This window comes from Phyllobates terribilis, unplaced genomic scaffold, assembly GCF_046119375.1.
Source record: "Phyllobates terribilis strain yellow unplaced genomic scaffold, ASM4611937v1 Scaffold_3__8_contigs__length_932513732, whole genome shotgun sequence".
NCBI classification, from domain to species: domain Eukaryota; kingdom Metazoa; phylum Chordata; class Amphibia; order Anura; family Dendrobatidae; genus Phyllobates; species Phyllobates terribilis.
In genome coordinates, this window is record NW_027362763.1 from 770,819,148 (window position 1) to 770,841,806 (window position 22,659).

The following is a 22,659-nucleotide window of genomic DNA, read 5'->3' on the forward strand; positions in this document are numbered from 1 at the left end:
CGTTACCTCTCTGGCGTGGAACGTGGTACCGGTAGTATTTCAGAGAATACCACCTTGGAGGTCCTTGCTTTCAGCTTGCAGCCTAATTCCCTGAAATCATCTTTAAGGACCTTCCACCTACCTCTAACTTTGTCATTTGTGCCAATGTGCACCATGACGGCTGGGTCCTCACCAGCCCCTCCCAGTAATCTGTCAACCCGATCAGCGATGTGCCGGACTCGAGCACCAGGTAGGCAGCACACTGTTCGACGATCCCTGTCTTTGTGACAGATTGCCCTATCTGTTCCCATAATAATTGAGTCCCCCACTACCAGCACCTGCCTGGCCTGCCCTGCTCTCCTATTTCCCTCTTTACTGGAGCTGACACTCCTCCGGCTTTCAGGGGACATGCCTTGCTGCCGCAGTGCTACCCCTGTACCGTCACTCCCCTCATCTGCCAACTTTGCAAACTTATTGGGGTGTGCCAGATCAGGACTAGCCTCCCTGGCACTCTTCCTTCTATTCCCCCTTCTAACTGTCACCCAACTAGCGGCCTCACTGTCCTGCAGCTCCCGACTACCACCCTCCCCCACATCTACCCCAGTGAGCTGCTGCTCAGTGAGCAGCAGACTACTTTCCATATTATCAATGGATCTCAGTGTTGCCAGCTGCTCATTTAGATCCAGTACCTGGGCTTCCAAACGCACAACGTGCACACATCTCGCGTAGCAGTAAGCAACCCCGACCGGCTTACACCATACTCTTTTAAACAGATATATTTGTGTCTGAGCAGTCAGGGAGACACTATTACAGTTTTTTTTTACGGAAAAAATGCCAAAAACAGGATAATACAGAGATTTGACCCGTGGAACTGCAAAATCACAGTTCTAGTTATCTGGCCTACACCAGACTATTTTAAACAGATATATTTGTGTCTGAACAGTCAGGGAGACACTATTATTGTTTTTTTTTTTTCTTATGGAAAAAATGGCAAAAGCAGGATAATACGAGATTTGACCCGTGGAACTGCAAAACCACAGTTCTAGTTATCTGGCCTACACCAGACTTTTTTAAACATATATATTTGTGTCTGAACAGTCAGGGAGACACTATTACTGTTTTTTGTTACGGAAAAAATGCCAAAAGCAGGATAATACTGAGATTTGAACCGTGGAACTGCAAAGCCACAGTTCTAGTTATCTGGCCTACACCAGACTCTTTTAAACAGATACATTTGTGTCTGAAGAGTCAGGGAGACACTATTACTGTTTTTTCTTACGGAAAAAATGCAAATGCCAAAAGCAGGATAATAAAGAGATTTGAACTGTGGAACTGAAAAACCACAGTTCTAGTTATCTGGCCTACCCCAGACTCTTTTAAACAGATATATTTGTGTCTGAACAGTCAGGGAGACACTATTACTGTTTTTCTTTACGGAAAAAATGCCAAAAGCAGGATAATACAGAGATTTGAACCGTGGAACTTCAAAACCACAGTTCTAGTTATCTGGCCTACACCAGACTCTTTTCAACAGATATATTTGTGTCTGAACAGTCAGAGAGACACTATTACAGTTTTTTTTTACGGAAAAAATGCCAAAAGCAGGATAATACAGAGATTTGACCCGTGGAACTGCAAAACCACAGTTCTAGTTATCTAGCCTACACCAGACTCTTTTAAACAGATATATTTGTGTCTGATCAGTCAGGGAGACACTATTACAGTTTGTTTTTACGGAAAAAATGCTAAAAGCAGGATAATACAGAGATTTGAACCGTGGAACTGCAAAACCACAGTTGTAGTTATCTGGCCTACACCAGACTCTTTTAAACAGATATATTGGTGTCTGAACAGTCACAGACACACTCAATTTTTTTTTTGGGGGGGGGGGGTGGGAATACCAAAAGGTTAATAAGACGTGTATTTGGAAATAAATACAGGATTTAGATGAAAAAAAAAAAGGATTTTTCCTGGCCCCTGAGACCGGGGGATAAGTCTAGCAATTTGACCAGCAGGAGGACACAGGACTGTAATGCAGCGTTTGCTGGTATAACCACTGCGTCTCCTATACAGCCTGCCTGCCTGATATCTGGGATGGATATTAGTCCTGAGAAGGACTGTTTGTTTGATTTGGCAGGCTTTAGAGACCCTACACTAACTATTTCGCAGTATAAATCTCTCCCTAGCACTGCAGCACTGACCCTACACTATCTGATCCGGAGCGACTGTGTCCAAGATGGCGGCGCCCGGTTTTAAATACTCGAGGTGACGCTGTGCGGCCAGCCAATCACTGTAATGCCCACAAACCACATGGCTGCGGCATTACAGTGACCGGCTGGCAATCCCTGCATGTTCATTGGCTCTGTAAACAGCGCCAAACGTGCAGGGCGGAGACCCGAGCTCCCGCCCGAGTAACCCGGAAATGCTCGGTGCTCGCCGAACATCTCGAGTAGTACCGAGCAGTGTCGAGCATGCTCGCTCAACACTAGTAGTGTCCCTTCTTTAAAAAGTTTCTGGAATTCACTTAATAGATGTAGTAGCAAGATATCTCCAAATTTCTTATATATCTCTATGGGCAACCCATTTGATCCTGGAGATTTATTATCAGTCAAAGAGGCCACGGCTTGCTGTATTTCTTCAATTTGGAGTGGGTTATTAAAATATTTTTGGCCTTCTTCCAAAAATTTTGGGAGCTCTTCCTCGTTCATGTATGCTAGGATTTCTTTGATCACATTATTAACGTGCCAAAAAAGGGTCAGATGTCAGCAAAATGACTGCTATAATCTTGTGCATGCTGTGATGACTCCGGCTTCTGGGGCATCCACAGTGAGCCAGGTGGACTTGTCTAATGACTAAGTGCCAGTAATGTACAGGGAAAGCTGAAGCATGTGCACCCATCTTCACTACTTATTCCCAGAAAGCAGAGATCTACAGGGGATAGTGAGATTTCAGTTGTGATTCTGATCCTCCTTAGCAAGTCAATCACACCTCAATGAGTATAATTACAATGGGCATTATGATATTAGTGAAACACAAGGCTCCGACAAGGTGACTAGCTTGTCATTTAATTAAATTTAAATATGCAAATTAACTTTTACCAGAGGAGCATTGCATGGCCTATAAGTCTCCTTCTACTGCCATGTCCAGTGGGCGGTCCTATTGAGTGACTGAGATTCTTCTCTGTATGACTCTACATACAAATATAGCTGTCAATCACTAGTAGGACCGCCCACTGGACTTATCTGCATACAAACGCCTGAGATTTCAACAACAAAAATGCAAGTTGTACTGAATCTTTTCCCTGTAACCTATATATCATTCTGTTCACCTTCTCCTTCTCTATACCATGATGTCCACAGATCAGATTGCATCTATGTCCTATGTGAAAGGTTTTCTTAAAGAAAATCTACAGCTGTACTACTGAAAGATATGCCCACAAGAAAAAGTCTGAAACTAAAGAAGGTTTCGAATTGATTGTTGAAGGACTACGAATTAATAAACTAATGAAGACTGAGGACTGAAACTTTTTTTTTTACTTTTCCCTGTCAAATGTGTCCATAGGTTTTAGAATCAGTAAAATGATTCCAAATATATACATGTAATAAACCTGATTAAAATCTTGATGCATTTCTTTTTGTCGTATCAGCCATGAAACAGGCAATTTACGAGCCCCTTCAGCTCCATAATCTCTAGTTCAGTGCATTGTGAGTCCTACAAAAACTGACACTGTTTGGCTTGAGGGACCATGAAATAAGTGTCTCACTGCTGAGCTCTCTCTGCTGACCACACAGGATTATGGAGTAGGCAGCTGCGTAAAGTCATTCTGACTAAATCCCCAAGGGGTGTCCAACTATCCCTGGCTGTTAAATAAACTCCGAGTACAGATGCATCTCAGCAATTGTGCAAATAGATTCCTCCTAAGTCCCAAAAGTCTTCTCCAATTGCCTGTCCTTTGCTCTGTCCTCCTTAAAGAATGACTGAAACGACATGAGGAACAAATAGGAGGAACAAATAAAAAACATCACCTAGTTTTGCTTTGACAGCTTTCTTATATGCAACTAAAACCCAGAAACAGCAGGGTTGTCCCATAAGGGAAGAAGACACCAGATGGGTATATACTGGATTATTATATAAAATAATATGGACATACGCTTCCAGTACAACATGTTTAACCACGTGTCGTGTCTCTACTACAGGTCAACTTATTGGGTCCGATTCATTATTGTATTTGCACCTTTTTTAGTTCTTTTTTTGTTTTAGTTATTTTTTTAACTGTATTTCATTTTCTTATTCTTTTGATTTGCACTTTTTAAAAGTCTACTTTAAATATATATTTTATATATTTGGGGGTTTCCAGATGTTTTCTGCTGATCCATTAATTCGTAACATTTTCCCACCAATGTACTCTGGTCATTTCCTGAGTGATTTTAAGTACAGGATATTTTGGTGGAAATTTTGCAATATTTTAGACTTTTTTTTTACCTAAAGCGTCGTAAAACAGATTAAAGAGAAAAAAAGAGCGTTTTTGATTTTGTGCAAAATTCACAAACCATTCATGAACTATAGACATCATTTTTAAAAAATTGGCACAAAAAACAATAATGAATACCACAAGATAAACAAAACTCTCTACAATAAACTTTTGATCTAGAGGGTATCTGAAGAAAGTCTTTTTTTTTGCCCAAAGTTGTCTGGAGGCGCTGGTCTACTTGACTCATACTGGGCTGTCCTACTCCCTATATCCTATGATTAAGGGTGCAGCTTGCACCAGAAACCAGTCAAGCTAAGCTTTCTATTTTTAACCTTTTAACTATGTACCAATAAAGTTTTTCAATTTTTCTTTTACAATCTGGATGGATGTGCCGTTTTTTTCACCTTTTCTTCATACTATTTTTCTATATCCTCTAAATTGTGGGTGAAGTGGGAAACACATTGTTTTCCCTCCTTATATTGTCTTCCATATACTGTAATAGCATTCTAAGACTCTTTCCTTGTATCCTCAAAAGACCTTTTATTAGTCTATTCTGAGCATCAATATCATGGCAGTCTTACCAAGAATTATCTTCTGCAATATTGTCCAACAACCAAAACTCAAATTTTACAGTCTCTTCAGGTCCTTGGAGACGTTATTTCCAAATTGTTCGCACTTAACCAACATTTTTTTTAAACAATATACAATTTTTCTCCATAAAGTGCTCACCCCAAGACACCCCTCAAACATTAGATCCTGGAAAGGTGAGATGGCAGTACGGATTACACAAGAGAGTAGAATAAAGCCTTTGTTTAGTCCCACAAATTTTCTCAGTTTATGAAGCCAAAAAAAAATGGACGCTTTTTCTTCAGTTTTACCCTTCAGTTCTTGAGGATTGATGGAGATAGGGCTCTAATGGTGGTATTATCTGGAACTTAAACAATTATTACAAGATAGTTACGTTTTCTCCTATCCAAGGAATAGGGAGCAACTTGATTCTTTGGGAATAACCCTTTAAACCCTATTGGCACACAGTCTCCCAAACATATAGAACTGAATGCACATCTAATAGTAGCTAGTAGCTACATCTCAAATTACACTATCTTCTATTTTATGACGATCTTTTGCATCGATATAAATGATATTTTATGGCAATGTCATCATCCCTAAACATTAGAAAATCGCTTAGGCCCCTTCATTAGTGGAGTAAGTCCAATTTTTTACTTTTCCCCTTCCTCCCTCCTTTCCTCCCTCATATCCATGTCATTCTTTGTTGAATAACTTGCCAGTCACTAATAGCATTACCATCATGGCTTTTGGATGTCTTTTTGAGTGCTCTTTTTATTTAATTAAATTATTGGCAATATAGGAGGTGAAAAGTGTATACAGATTTTGTCGGCCTTTATTCTCTTCACCACACTTATTGCCTTTTTGTGATTTGATGATGTGGATGTACTGTACCATGTTTGTGTTTTTGTATTCTTTTAACTGTTCTTTATTTGTAAACCAAAACATCAATGAAAACAGATTTAAAATTGAGTTTCCTAATAGCTTAGGGTTCTGAATAAAAGGAAGAACTAAAGTATATTAAAAGTCCTTATAATGGTTTTGCGGTCTTGGTTAAATAAAACTTAATTGTTGTATAATGAAAAATTATAGAAATGTGTAACATAATTTGAGTTTCAATTAAATTCCATTTTCAAGATCTCTTCTTGCTGTCAATTACTGAGGGCATTCTGTAGACTGAAAAAAAACAAACATTTTAAGCTGGTAACACTAGAATTGGTTCCAGCAGGAAGGAAAAATATAAGGGCTAGTTTACGCGGGATGTATTTTCAGTTGATTTTTGGTCCACTATTTTCCCATTGTAAATGTCAAAATGGACCACTTAAGATACAGGGACTTGGAATTTATGACCCTTTTTATGGTACCTGGACCAATACTTCACCCCTTTAGTTGTGAGGGGAGTCCTGAACAGGTTGCCACCCTTAAGGGCAAAGATGCCCTCACTTCCAAGGCTCAATAGTGTCATGCGAGCACTGTTCGTAGTCACCTGGCAGCTCAAAAATGGTTAACATGACCAGGCTTTGTGCAAGCTACTTTATTTCCCACGGGTTGCCCTGGCCTTCAGCTTTTAACCCCTATAAGGGATCTGAGCTTACACAGGGGTCCCTTGGCAAGGGCCATAGAGTCAGCTGTTGTTTGGTTGTGCAAGCTGGCAGGAAGAATAGTCAGGTACCTGTGTCAGATACCAGAGGTGATGCCAGGGAAAAATCATAAAACTAGTGGGAAGTCAAAGGTCAAGCCATGGTCAAAGAATATCAAAATCGGAACTAGAAACAGGAACACAGCACATCAGTATACACCAGGATAGCAACACTATTGACTGGCAATGAAAACTGTCTCTCAAGGGTTTATATAGAACAGCCCCTCCCAGTGCTGACAGCAGATAGAAACCAAATTATAAAAAGAGGTATAAATGCACTGCCGCTCGATATTCAAATCTATCCCCAGCTGTTCATTTGGATAGCAATTTCCATGTTTTGCTGATAAATAATAAAAACTATAAATAAAATTTCTTAAACCAAATAGCGGTATGAGAGATTACACATGGGGTAAAACAATGTGCTTGCGTTTTACTTGCACGTAGTGCTGCACATAGACATAAGTGGAAACGAGGAGAATAATTGGAGCTTTAAAAGTCAAAATAGTATTTCCTTTATTAATATAAAATATCACACTAAAAACAATCAAGTAAACATGAAATGACCAGCATAAAATAAGGATACCCAAAAGTAAGTAAAATAAACAAATAACAAAAAAAGAGGATAGGAGAGAGAGGGAAATTCAGCAAATGGGCAAACAAAAGTAGTTTAAAGCTTTAATTGTTCGCCTCGTTTCTCGTTTCTACTGACTCAGGAGTGGTTTGTTGCACATGAGTTATCCTCTTTTTTTGGTTTATTATGGCCTGAAAAAATGTGTTATCATAATGTGCCTGGTTCTTAACTTTCACATAGACATAAGCGTTGCAATCTACAAATAAGGTGAGGTTATAACAATAAATATTTTTCCACATATATTTATGTCAGTTATATCGGAAGCTCAATGAAATTGACTGCGCAGAATTGAATATGGGAGTCAAGTATATAAGTGTCAAGTATATATATCAATGCTTACTTCCATTTTAACATATAGGGAAGCGAATTTGTTGACAAAACTGCTGACCGTTGGGTCAGCGCTATGAAGGAAGTGTCAGTATGTCAGGAGAGGTATCTGACTAACCGCCTCCGACCTGGAACACATATTACTTAAACCTCACAAGGATGATGTGATAATTGCAAAGGTCAGAATATGGTAGGTCTTGATGTATCCTTTTGATATACCTTATATACTTGTATATAAGCCGACTTTTTCAGCACATTTTTTATGCTGAAAAAGCCCCTCTTGGCTTATACTCAAGTGAGCAGGGGCGGACATACCGCCAGTGCAGCTGCACCAGGGCCGGGAGGTGGAGGGGGGTCCTTGCATGGCAGCTAATAATGAGGGCAATCTGGCCTGCTTCTCGGAGCCTGAGGTTCGGGGGGCCCATGGCCAGATTGCCCTCATCATGTGCGGCGGGCAAGGAGTGATCCCTGCAGCTTTGCTGCATACAGGAGAGAATGGCAGCCTACAGGTGAAAATTGCAGTGGAGCTAAGTTGGAGGGATCCGTTCTTTGATTCCTGCCCAGTTCTTTTCTACCTGACACAGGCACGCGCAGCTTGAAGGCATCATCATGAAGTGCGAGCCTGTGTCAGAGAGACAATGCTGCGGGGTGAGTGCTTTTTTTTCACTAATACACTGGTGAGAGGTCCAGGACAATGAGGGGTGGTGGGGGAGAACAATGATGGAGGTGGAAGAGACAATGATGGGGATGGGGGAGATGACAATGATGGGGTTGAGAGAGAACAATGATGATGGAGGTGGGGGAGACAATGATGGAGGTAGGGGAGAACAATGATGGAGGTGGGGAAACAATGATGGTTATAGGGGAGATAATGATGAGGATGAAGGAGAAAAATGATGATGGAGGTGGGGGAGAGCAATGATGGGGATGGGGAGAGCAATGATGGGGGAGAACAATGATGTAGGTGACCTTCTCTTCCACTTACAGAGATAACTATTTTTATTCTTGAAATTTACCAGTAGCTGCTGCATTTCCCACTCTAGGTTTATACTCGATTCAATAAGTTTTCCCATTTTTTTGTGGTAAAATTAGAAAATTAGGTGCCTCGGCTTATATTCGGGTCGGCTTATACTCGAGTACATACAGTAGGTTCAGAGGACCAATAGATATTCTGGATGTTCTGATTTCAATGGATGCTTGCTTTGTTCCACTCTAAGCAGTGCAGTGTTCCGAGGTAGTGGATGCCGGTGGCGCGCATCTGAAAAGGTCAATGCAGGTTGGGATCCACATCCGGCTGTGTTGGAGTCTATGTATAACGCTGACTGCCTTGGTGTACACCAGTGATCTGATACTTTGTGCCGTTACAACAATTTCGGCTAAACAGGACCAAATCCGAATTATGCTATATCATATCTTAAAATGGAAGCAAGCATTGATATATATACTTGAGAATTATATACTTGACTCCCATTCACCTCTGCGCAGTCAATTTCATTGAGCATCCTATATATCTGACATGTGGAAAAATATTTATTGCTATAACCTTACCTTATTTGTGGATTGCAACACTTAAAGTATGTCTATGTGCAGGACTACGTGCAAGTAAAACGCAAGCACGCTGTTTTACCCCATGTGTGATCTTCCCATAACGTTATTTGGTTTAAGAAATTGTATTTATAGAAGCCAAATTAACAAGATTAACCCTGTAGCTTCTTGACTGCCCAGAGCCACAAGTCCCAGGAATAATAAGGATTGATGCTATCAAGCATCACCCGCAACAATGATGTGGCTCCGCCTAGCGAAAGAAGCAGAGAACAGCACAGATGTTAAATGTAGCAGCTGCTTATGCTGCCTTCATTGTTGTACTGTACTTATTGTCTCCAGCTCAAAGAGAATAGCCTAGACCTTATATTATTGCAGCCATTTCTCAGCTGACAGCAAAAATAGGTCTGAAGGTTTTTTTCATCCACGACCGTCATGCAACAGATAGATTGACTTTTAGCTTCTCGACAAAAAATAATAATAAAAAATCTTTAAGTAGCTAAAATGTTCCTTCTGCAAAGCCAGGTGAATAAACCCATCACCTCTTTATTTTTATAGTAACACTGAAATATATTAAATTTTCTGGTGCACTGTTCTGTTTTGTCTGTTTCTGAATGGAAAAAAGAAATTCACATCCACAGACCGCAAACAGTGATAATCAAAAATGTAAAAGAATTCAATAAAAGATATATAACTTTTCAGTATATAGCTGTCACAGTAGCATTGTCCATGGAAGCCTAGCATCTGTTAATAGGGCTTCAAATGAGAAGCTTAGCGCAAGCCACTCTGTTTACCAGATCCCAGGGGTACCCTGGCTTTTATCCTTTAACCCCTGTACAGGGATCTGAACTTCCACAGTGACCCTAGGGCTGCGCCACAAAGTCAGCTGCTGCCTGGTGGCAAGAACGGTTGTCACACAGAGTCGATAACAAGAGATCAGGTCACAGGCAAAATCAGAAAAGGTGGGTGATTAAAATACAAAGCAAGGTCAGATAAATCAGGAAACCACAGAAAGAGCTAATAATAGGACTGTACCAGATAAGTAGAACTTATTAACTGGCAGTGGGAACTGATTCTCAGGTGTTTAAATAGTGAGCAGCCTCATCCAGTTCTGACTGCAGGAAGAAATTCCAGGATAAAGGTAAAAAAGGACATCAGCTCACTACTGCACTGAAAGAAATGCTAATAAATTATTGATTGAAGGTACTCGAATTCTTCAAGGCCCTTATTCTCGAGTAAGGCAATAAAACATAGAAAGGGATTATAATCTAGCACCAAAATTATATATAAAACTTCTAAATTTATTAAAAAAAATTCCATTAAAATAGTAGATATGATTAAAAGGAGGAAATCCAAAAAGCATATTCACGCCTAACAGAATTTCCATAGCTTCTGGACTGGCCAGAGCCACAAGTCCCATGAATAAGACAGGGCTACTGATTAGCCCACCAAAGAGGCAGAGGTAGAGGGGACAGGGACTGGCATGAATGTCCCCGCTGCAGATTGACTAAGTCAGTAAACCCCTGAATAATCTTCATGAAGATTAGACTTAATTTATGGTAATATTGCAAAAATTTAACAGTTCGATCAACCTGTAACCAGGGACTCGACATTAAATAAGGGTTTACAGGCATTTGTCAGCCTGTGCTATTTATTTGACGGTCTCCGCCTCAAACCATATCACTTCCCTAAGTTGCTTTATACACAGGAGACAGTGAGAAATGAAATGTTTCAAAAATGCTTTGGAGTCTGTGAAATAAAACATCAAAATAATCTGACGTACAGACCAGTAAAGTTTGCATTTATTTTTACATTGTCTTTTCATTCTCTGCCAAAAATAAGAGACATATGGCACTTCAACACATTTGGCAGTTTAATTACCTATCCGCTCACTTCACAGATTTAAAACCCTTTCTAAATATACTTACCGCACAAACACATCACAGAACGCAGACGTATGTCCTGATCCACATCTCTAAATGGAAATCACATTGAAAAGTTCCCAAGAAATACTGATGCCAACTTATAAGAAAATTGTGATTTTACACACATAGAACTGGCAGAGTAGGACGGGATTACATATGATAACATGATTTCCGCATTAAGGCAGCTACTTGTTAGATTCATCCCTTTGAGGCCAGTGAACGTGGCTTGTAGGAACTTGTAAGAACCTTTTGATTTCCATGTGCTAGAAAGCTAAATGTCATGAACTAGTGGACTTGACATACAGTATATACAAATGTCTCCAGAGCGAGAAACATCTTAAGAAACTTGTCCTAAACTCTTCAAAGAGAAATCTTTCCTAAAATTCATTAAATGGCCGTAAAAGTGACAATTTTACTGTATGTGAAAGTTATTCAGAGATTATTATCCTAATTATTTGATGGGAAGAACAAACCAATGAAATGTTATTGAGGTCAGTAATTTCCTTACTTAAAGGGAATGTGTCACCAGGTTTTTGCCTCTTAATTTGAGAGCAGCAGGATGTAGAGTCAGGGCCCCTGATTCCAATGATTTGTCATTTATTAGGATGCTTGCTGTAGGTTTGATAAAAACACTGTTTTATCAACAGGAGATTATCACTAGAGGACTAGTAAACCTGCTGCCATGTCATCCTCCATATCGATGAACCCTGTATAACTCACCTACTGTATCCTCATCCATCTCTTGTAGACTGTGAGCTCTCGAGGGCAGGGTCCTCTCCTCCTGTACCAGTCGCCGTCACATTTTGTTAAAGATCATTGTGATCGTTTTTGTATGTATACTCCTTTTTCACATGTAAAGCACAATGGAATAAATGGCGCTATAATAAGAAATAATAATAACCTCCACCACTGATTGGCAACTTTCTGCCTATGCACAGTATACACAGAAAGCTAACAATCAGTGGTCTGGGTTGAGTTATACAAAGTTCAGCATTCTGAGAGCTGGTAGGTCTGCTACAGATAAAATTGTGATTTTATCAAAACTGCCGAAGCATCCCAGTAAGTGACACATCACTGGAATCAGGGTCTCTGCTCCTACATCTAGCTACTTTCAGATGGAGTAGCAAAATACTGGTGACAGATTCCTGTTAACAAAATATGAATATTAAAATAGCATCATATTTGGAAATGGGATGAAATTCTATGAAATATCATTTGGGTTAGTCATTTCCTCACATAGGACATTATTGACACTGGTTCTACTAAAAAACTTTGATTTTTCTGATCATAGACAACTCCTATAAAGTATCTTCTGACATGTCACAAGATGACATCAGTCAAGTCTATATGCTTGCCTCCAACAAGTCTCAGATTCCTGTGAAAAAATGAGACTAGAAAAGCCCATTCACATTTTAATAGACTCCAACCACCCTTCAACTGTAGTTAAAAAAATGTAAATTTGGACCAATATTAGCATTGGATGGCTTGGAGTCTAATTGATAGCTGGTAGTGGTTCCTAATTTGAAAGTTGTAGAGCCATCTGGATTAACAAGCTGGAATAACAAGATGGAATAGTGTTTATTTCTTTATTTATTTTACTCACTTATAAAGCGCCATTAATTCCACAGCGCTTTACAGACATTATCATCACTGTCCCCATTGGGGCTCACAATCCATATTCCCTATCAGTATGTCTTTGGAATGTGGAGGAAACCGGAGAACCCGGAGGAAACCCACACAAACATGGGGAGAACATACAAACTCCTTGCACATGTTGTCCTGTTAGAAGTGTGTTGGAGATTTCTTGTGACCACCAAATTATTGTGGCATCTTCAAATCATTGTGGCGTCTTTGGACCTGTCAGCTGCACTTATCAGGAGATGTCGTTAAGATACGTTTCATTTAAAGTGGTTTTCCCACAATAGACATTCTGTGAACCTCATACTTTTTATGCCACCCTCAGAGCTGTTAATCTAATTTTCTCTAGCCAGGATATTCTCATTTAGGGCTAGAGGCAGTAAACCTAATCTGTGTCCTGGGTGTTGGAGTCTTTACCCTCCGCTTTCCTTTGAGTGTACTGCCACTACTATACTGCGTAAAGAGAACTGAGAAAAGCCACCGGGAGCTGAAATTTCACAACGCTCAACTAAGCACTTCATACAGTGACAACAACCTAGTGAGTTGTTGCGTCCAGTCGCTCAGAACTGTGTTTGTATTTTTTAGCAATGGCCCTATACAATATCAGAAAAATATAGTAAATATACAGAGACTATAGTTATAATCAGATCAGATGTACATGTCTACTATAATGTACATGAAAATATGGATCCAATAAAAAATCGAATTTTATGGTAAATAAATAAAGAATAATGATTATTCATGCACATGCTTATTAGACTAACGGTGGTTGAACTCTTCGATATCAATGGTTTCGGCTGACGCTCTAATGTGTATGGGAGCCCCAGATTTCAGACAGCCAATCCATTTATTCTCCAGAAGATCAGCTGCTGCCAGACATTTCTGGCAGCGGCTATTTCATAGAGAACACAGCAGCATTTCTGTATATGGGAAAGATGGCCGATATAGCTCCCAAGCCAAAGAATCTGCCGAGGGTCATTTGACTGACAGCAGTCTCATGAGTATGGAGAGCTTTACGTCATAATTTATTACAACTTAGGTCTCATTCACATGTCCGATTTTCACGTACGAGTACTATCTGTGCTTTTCACTGATAGCACTCATACTTGTGATAGTCTATGGGGCCATTCACATGTCTGTGATTATTCACGGAACGAGAGGTCGGTGGAAGATTGCGGAGGCATATCTAAGTTTATTCCAAGGGTCGGATAAGAATTGGCAATACAAGTCAATGGGTCGGTGAAAAAAATTGGACTGGACTTAGATAACATTCGTATGTGGTCTGATTTTCACGAACTGTCAGAATGGAGCAGGTGGAGAAACTATTTTTCTTTCAATTTCTCCATGTATGGAAAATTAGATCAGAGTCTGATCAGAATAATTGGTCCATTTTTCTCGTACGTGGAGAAATCGGTGGTGTGAATGAGGCCTTAGCATTTTATAGTGCCTTAATTAAGGTTGTCCAACACTTTGGATTAGTGCACACGCACGGAAAGATCCTTTCCTACTTCAGTAACATAGCTGGAATTGGTATATATGGAAAACAAGAAACATATATAGAGTTGTGCTAAGCATGAAGGCTGCCATTACAACACATGTGCCACCAGTATCCAAGTCCCTTTCTGCACAAGTTCCAACTTTGCTGGAGGGTCAATCAAGTGATACAAAGCAGTCCTGAAGCATTATTATATTGCGAGGTCAAGGAGGAGTAATTCACCTCGCGGTATCATAGCATTTCAGGATTGTCACAACCAGTAGACCCCCAAGACCAACCTACACTCCCCTCATTCAGGAGCACAGCGCAGCACTGTCATTTTTAATTAATTACCTTATAACTGCGTCTTCCTTGAAGTATCCAACATCTTCAACAGTCTCCTTTAGATGCCAATGCCATACGAGCTACATCAGTAATAAATAATAAATATTCCCACATAGCTTTTTTGATGCTACTTTTTTGTGCAGGCTATAGCCAGAAAACCATAGCGGAAATTACATCTGCATTTTAATGCATTTTTTTTATGTATTTTTGATGGGGTTTTTTATATGTTTTTGGTGCTAAATCATTTTTATTTAAAATCGGAAAAAAATAGCAGTAAAATCTATGAAAGAACTGACACGCTGAGTTTTTAAAAAAATTAATCATTGACAAAAAAAATGCAACTACCGTGTAAACGAGATTTTAGAAATCTCATTCATTTTGCTGTTACTGTAAATGTTGCATTTTTTCTGCATGAAAAGAAAAGTATCAAAAACGTTACATGTGAACAAACCTTTACTATATGACAGGCAATGTACACAGTACTACAATGGGTATGTAGCACAGAAACTATCACATTCTTTCAAAAATAGTCCTGGTTTGCCATATAGGTAAAGTAGCTCTAGGTAAAAGTAACTGTACTACTTACGAGTCCACATGATTTTCAAAGGACAGAAGAATTGGATACGGTGACGTCTTAAACGCACATTCAGCAATAGCTTCTATAACTTCCTAAAATGAAAAGACATGTTTAAAAGATTTCGCCCTCAAGCATGAAATGTTAATTCAGACCATTCTGTCTGTGCTACAAATGGCAGAAGTAGAAATTAAATGAAATCCAGGTACATGCACTGTAGATAAACATAAGAAGTAGCACGGTCAATGACTTTTAAGGACTAAGCCAAAGGCGTCCTATCCTTCTAGTTGATTCAAATAAAATCGCTTTTTTATCATTCAGAAGGAAACTTCACAGTATGTGGTTGTCACTGACTATTTGGGATTAATAGATAAATCCAGTAGACACACATACTTGCTTATACACTGTATATTCACTATTTTTTTTTATATATACTTCAATATTGAAATTGCAACACCAAGAAGAAAAAGTAATGGGATTATGGAAATTGAGGGATGCATAGCCATGTTAATGATATGCAAATGATGGAAAAATGGAAACAAAATTTTCAAAACATCTGGATTTATTCAGCATTGAGTATGAGTTCTGAGCACCGAAATCCCTGCCCTTACACAACATGGCTGCTATGAATGACGTTACTAATGGTTGTCTGATGGATGTTCTGCTGAGTACAGTTGGGCACATAAATCATCAAGATCCGCTCATGGCAGCCCCCTTTGTGATTGCCAAGTGTGATGGGAGACAAGTCTGGTGACGTTGTAGGCAATGGAAGCACGTTTAGACGACATCCATGTGACGTACGTGTTTAGCATTGCAAAGTATAGGAGAAACTTTAGAATTGATTTTTCTTAAGCCATACTGGAAAAAAAACGGATGACACACGGATAGCACACTGATGGCACATTGATCCAAAACATTGATGACACCAGTACAGGTTTTTCCGTTACTGGTATTTTACGGACGTGTGAAGGGGGCTTAAACTTGTTTTTACTTTATTTTTCCAAGGAAAGCTTCATCAGCTTTTTTGCATATAAGAAACTGACACAGACCAAAAGCAAATGAAAATCAGATCCAGCACGCTGATAAAAACCACATTTGCATACACAAAAATATGTCAACTTGGCCTAATATTGTGTAAGATATTTATTATTTCTTTATAATTACGTTTCCTTATATAGCACCATTATATTCCACAGCGCTTTATAGGTGTTGTCTTTGGGGCTCTTAATTCTTAATCTACATTCTCTATTAGTATATCTTTGGAGTGTGGGTAAAACCGGAGAGCTTGGAGGAATCCCACCTAAACACGAGGAGAACATACAAACTCCTTGCAGATGTTGTCCTTGGTGGGATCTGAACCAAGGGCACCAGTGCTGCAAAAGAACAGTGCTAACCACTGAGCCACCGTGCTGCCCAAAATTTCCCCTTTGTGCCACTAAGACCTCTGAAAGCATTTCATAATATCTGGCACTAAGACACTGGCAGCAGATCTTTTACTTTAGTTGGATAATTGGGGCTCTGTAGATTGAACATGCATCAATTGACCCTTCAACATTCATGGCTCCATAGCTGGTTCACCAGTTGCCCGTCTTTAAAACTATTTTTGGTAGATTCTAAACAATGCGTGCCGGAAACACAAAATAGGACCTGACAATTCTTTGATGCTATAACTCAGAATTCGGTCATTGTCAGAGTTGCTCTGATCCTTAAATTTGCTAATTCTACTGTTTTAAATGTATCAGCTTTAAGAAATGACCATTCACTTGATGCCTTCCCACGTCTTGATAGATGCCATGATAATGAGTAGTGATGGGCGAGCACTAAAATGCTCGGGTGCTCGATGCTCGGGTCGAGCACATTGGAATACTCGGGTGCTCGACCCGAGCAACGAGCCCAATGTAAGTCTATGGAAAACATGAGGATTTTTCAGGCGGACCCCCCGGTGGTCTGCAGAGGGCCTAAAAATTGCCCAAATCATTGGGAACAGTGCTCAGATTTCATGGGGACAGCATGAGGAAGACCCCTGGAAGCACTTCTGACAGCCAGGTCACTTCTGTCAACAACGTTGTCAGAGGTATTACGCCACTTTTATGGACTCACAATAAAACATACCAAAACAAAACCAAAATGGATTTTCCTGGGAAATATGTTCAGGAACATCCTTTCCAGGGTAATGACTTGTATATAAAGCAAAATAAATAACCAAAAACAAAAATGCTCCTCCTCACCTTGGGCTATGTTCACACGTAGCATTTTTGATTCGTTTTCTCACTTTAGCATTGCTTTCAACCGTGACTAATGCATTCACCAGGAAATGTCATTTTAACATTTTACAACCTTATCTGGCCATGTGGTATGTGAGATATCATCCGACACATCGTGTTTCATTTATGAAGGAGGGACTCTGAAAGTCACAAAGCCTATTTTTATAGGGCCATCAGGTGGCCTTTATTATTCTTAAAGGGCCAGCAGTTGGCCCTCATTATTCTTAGAGAGCCATCAGCCGGCTATGTTTTATTGTTCCCATTACTAAAGAGTGGGTCTCATATCCTGTTATTGCGTATGCAGTGAGTAGCAGGGCTGCCCAAAATTTCGACGCACCCCAATACCACTTTGAAAATTTGGATGCACCCCAATACCCCTTCGAAGAGACTTAGAGGAGGGCCTCCTGAAAACAATGTTCCCATTATTAGGAAGTAAGTCTCCCATTGTGTTTGCCTATGCAGTGAATACAAGGGTTGCCAAAAATTTAGAGGCACTCCAATGCCCCTTGGAAGAGACGTGGAGGTCAGAAGGCCTCCTGAAAACAATGTTTCCATTATTAGGAAGTGGGTCTCCCGTTGTGTTTGCCTATGCAGTGAATGCGAGGGTTGCCAAAAATTTGGAGGCACTCCAATGACCCTTGGAAGAGACGTGGAGGAGGGCCTTATAAAAAAATGTTCCCATTGTTAGGAAGTGGGTCTCCCATTGTGTTTGCCTATGCAGTAAATGCAAGGGTTGCCAAAAATTTGGAGGCACTCCAATGACCCTTGGAAGAGACATGGAGGTCAGAGGGCCTCCTGAAAACAATGTTCCCATTATTAGGAAGTGGTTCCCCCATTGTGTTTGCCTATGCAGTGAATTCAAAGGCTGCCAAAAATTGGGAGGCACTCCAATGCCCCTTGGAAGAGACGTGGAGGAGGGCCTTATAAAAAAATGTTCCCATTGTTAGGAAGTGGGTCTCCCATTGTGTTTGCCTATGCAGTAAATGCAAGGGTTGCCAAAAATTTGGAGGCACTCCAATGACCCTTGGAAGAGACATGGAGGTCAGAGGGCCTCCTGAAAACAATGTTCCCATTATTAGGAAGTGGTTCCCCCATTGTGTTTGCCTATGCAGTGAATTCAAAGGCTGCCAAAAATTGGGAGGCACTCCAATGCCCCTTGGAAGAGACGTGGAGGAGGGCCTTATAAAAAAATGTTCCCATTGTTAGGAAGCGGGTCTCCCATTGTATTTGCCTATGCAGTGAATGCAAGGGCTGCCAAAAATTGGGAGGCACTCCAATGCCCCTTGGAAGAGACATGGAGGAGGGCCTCATAAAAAAAAATGTTCCCATTCGAAAGGAGCGGGCCTCCTATACTTGTAATGCCCATGCACTAAGTGTATGGGCTGACAAACATTTACCCCTGGGGGGTATACATGAACATACTGTATAAAAAACTTTTTTACGGGCATCATAAACACCCTTTAAAAAAATTATGTGGGTGTTGCATCACGGACCACAGTCACCCTGGTGATATGGTGGTGGAGGATGAGGAGAAAGAGGAGGACAAGAGCAAATAGACAAAATCAGGAAGCGTATACCCATGTCTGGGTGTGAAAAGGTGCATGGGAATACACCTCCCAAGCAAAGACACTAGATTTGAGTTTATGTTACGCTGCTATCATTCGGTGGTGTTGAGAAGTCTAGCCCAATCCAGCCCTTGTTCATTTTTATAAGAGTCAGCCTGTCACATTTTCAGTCGACAGGCGGATGCGCTTTTCAGTTATAATGACTGTCACCCAAAATTTTGAGAACGCGAGGGTCATGGGAAAGGCAGCGTAACATAAACTCAGCCATGCGTGCCAGACTACTAACAGGCAAGACTTCCGTGTCCTCACCAAGAGGATGACTGACCATGCTCTCCTCCTCCTCCTCTCTGTCCTCTGGCCATCCACGCTGAACAGACGGTATGACAGCTGTGCAGGTAGTACCGTCTATAGCGTATGAAACTAGATCCTATTCTTCCTCCTCCTCCTCTTCCTCATTGTCCCCCAATCCACATTGGGATGAGATGAGGCTGGGCTGTGTGTAATCACCCTGTATGGTTCCTTACTCCATCTCATCATGCTCCGTCTGCAATGCATCCTCTTTGATTTTGAGCAGAGAGCATTTCAGAAGACAGAGAAGCGGGATGGTGGAGTCCTCAAAGTTTTGGAGGATGGTACATATGTCTGACATCCATGTCCACTCTTGAGGTCTTATGTGTGGAGTCTGAACTGAATGCCGATGGCCTTGTTGATGCTGGTACTCAACAACTGCCCTCTTCTGCTCACAAATCCTTCCCAACATCTGCAGTGTAGAGTTCCAACGCGTAGGGACATCACACACCAGTCTGTGACCCGGAAGCTGCAAACGCTGCTGAAACACAGCAAGAGCGGCAGAAGCTGTACTGTAGGTGACTTTCTAAAATGAGCACACAGGCGGCGTACTTTAACAAGCAGATCCGGCAGCTCCGGGTAGGATTTGAGAAACCACGAGGTTAAGCGCATGGTACGTGTGTGAGCTCGCCTCGCCTCAGAGCCGCCACCAGGTTCCGGCCATTGTCACGCACGACCATTCCTGGCTGTAGGTTCAGCGGTGTGAGCCACAAATCTGCCTGCTGTTTCAGAGCTGTCCACAACTCTTCAGAATTGTGCGGTTTGTCACCTAAGCATATTAGCTTCAGCACAGCCTGTTGCCGCTTGGCCGAGGCAGTGCTGCAGTGCTTCCAGCTTGTGACTGATGTGGTCATTTCGGAGATGGAGGCGGAAGAGGAGGATGAGGCTGAGGAGGATGAGGTGCAGGAGCTGTAGACTGTGGGGGCAACCCTGATTGACCAAGGGCCCGCAATCCTTGGCGTCGGGGGACATGTTCCGTTACAAGGTCCGACTGGGTCCCGGCTTCCACTATGTTAACCCAGTGTGCCGTTAGCGAGATGTACCGTCCCTGCTCACAAGCACTTGTCCACGTGTCCGTGGTTAGGTGGACTTTCCTGGTAACTGCATTGTTGAGGGCACGGCTAATGTTTTGGGACACATGCTTGTGTAATGTGGGGACGGCACACTGGGAGAAATAGTGGCGACTGGGGACCGAGTAACGAAAGATGGACGTCGCCATCAGGTTGCGGAATGCTTCCGTCTCCACGAGCCTAAAAGGCAACATTTCGAGTGCAATCAGTCATGAAATGTGAGAATTTAGTAGTGTGGCCTGTGTGGCATTGGCTGCGTATTTGCGCTTGCGTTCTAAGAACTGGGGTATGAACAACTGAACGCTGCACTGGGACAAGGACGTGGATGTGCTTCCTGATGCTGCTACCTAAGAGTGTGCAACGACAGGTGCAGGGCAGGAGACATCTTCGCATGCAACATGGACAGGGGATTGGCTTGCATGCACAAAAAGCGGAAGTAATGGTGCCACCCGCAGACACTGTTCCTGGACCTTGGGGTTCAGCCCACAAAGTCGGGTGCTTTGCTGCCATATGCCTGATCATGCTGGTGGTGGTCAGGCTGGTCGTTTTGCCACACCTGCTGATGCTGGCCTGGCAGGTGGTGCAAATGGCCTTTTTGGGGTTATCGGCAGAGTCTTTAAAAAACAACCTGACTCGGTTAGACCTAACAGTTGTACTGGAAACTTCCTTCGTGTTGGTGTTACGGGGAACGGTTGCTTGCCTTCTGTCTGCGGCCACCACACTGCTTCTTCCTGCCTGTTGGGGTGCTCTGCCTCTCTCCCCCTGTGTGCTGCTGTCCTCGCTCTGCATGTCCTCCTGCCAGGTTGTGTCAGTTACTATATCATCCCCTACCTCGTCTTCCACTTCCGCACCCTGGTCCTCCTCCTGATTTTCTGGCAATTGTGTCTCATCATCGTCCACCTCTTGTGACACTTTCCCACCGTTACCTTCGTGTGACTGTGGCTGCTCAAATATTTGGACATCGCTACGTGCGATCTCCTCTTGCCCCGCTTCAAGTGGACAGGGAGAGAGGCCCAAATCTATAAATGGAAAAGTGAACAGCTCTTCAGAGTGTCCAAGTGTGGGATCAGTTGTCTCTGGGCACTCGGCATGGTGGGAGGAAGGAGGATCAGGGTGAAGAATATGTGGTCCAGACTCACAGCTACTGAGACTTGACCGTGTGGAAGACAAGGTGGTGGTGGTGGTGGTGGCTAAGTGACTGGAAGCATTATCCACTATCCAACCAACAACCTTTTGACACTGCTCTGGGTTCTATAGTGGTGTGCTGCAGTCCCCTAGGAATTGGGACAGGAAGATCAGGCGAGAAGATGTGGGTGTTTGTTGTGGCACAATTTCAGCTTGCCCACGGCCTTGTCCTCGGCCTCTGCATGCTCCATCACCATCACGTCCAGTTCCCCGTCCCTTGCCACGTGCCTTGCCCATTTTAAATGGAGGACAGTATCTTCCATGCTCACTACAAATGACCGAATTTGGAGTGAACTTATATGTGATCCGTGTGACGGAGAAACCACAGTTTTAAATACCTGGCCTTTAGGTAACTATTTTGAACAGCAAACCGGTGTCAAAAACTTCGCTGACACAGTGAAAAGAAATTTGAATGGAGGCCAAAAATGGTAGCATTTTCTGAAAACGTAGTTTAAAACAGTTTTAAATAGCTGGATTTTTAGCGCTATAATATGGAAAGGACCTTACTGTATTCTGCAGTGCCAACAAGCAAATGGCACAGAAAAACGGTGTTCTCTGGATTCATTTTTAAGCAAATAATGAGGATTAAGATCCAAAAAAAAGTATTCCTGGCCCCTGAGACCTGGGCCTTTGTCTAGAAATATCTAACAGCAGCAGAAGGCAGAATTGGAATGGAGCCTCTTGTGCTATATGCAATCTGCTATATACACTGCCTGCCTGATATCTCTGCAGATGGATTAGTCCTCAGAAGGACTGTTTGTTAAGATGGATATGTGTAATGTACGGTTTTTCTCCCTACACTAACTAGAAACAAGTAAATCTCTCCCTAGCTCAGCAGCAGCTCTCCCTACACTGTCTGATCCGGAGTGACTGTGACGAGCACAGCGGCGCCAGGTATGACATAGACCTGATGACGCTGTGCGGGCAGCCAATCACTGTAATACCACAACCAATATGGCTACGACATTACCGTGAGTGGCAGGCAATCCCAGCATGTTGATTGGCGCTCTAAAGAGCAGCAAACATGCAGGGAGGGGACCCGAGCATCCACCCGAGCATCTTCCAAGTACTCGGTGAGCTCCGAGCATCTCGAGTACTGAGATGCTCGGGCAAGT

The 22,659-nt window shown here is 41.9% G+C and overlaps 1 protein-coding gene across 1 annotated transcript in view; it reads right to left on the bottom strand.

Annotated features, from left to right (window-relative positions):
* PLCB1 (phospholipase C beta 1) overlaps nucleotides 1–22,659 on the bottom strand; it is a 1,235,601-nt gene that overhangs the window by 422,787 nt on the left and 790,155 nt on the right. The window contains exon 12 of the mRNA XM_073672250.1: nucleotides 15,125–15,207. Within this exon, the coding sequence (XP_073528351.1) occupies nucleotides 15,125–15,207 (83 nt within the window). The remainder of the gene's footprint in view (nucleotides 1–15,124; nucleotides 15,208–22,659) is intronic.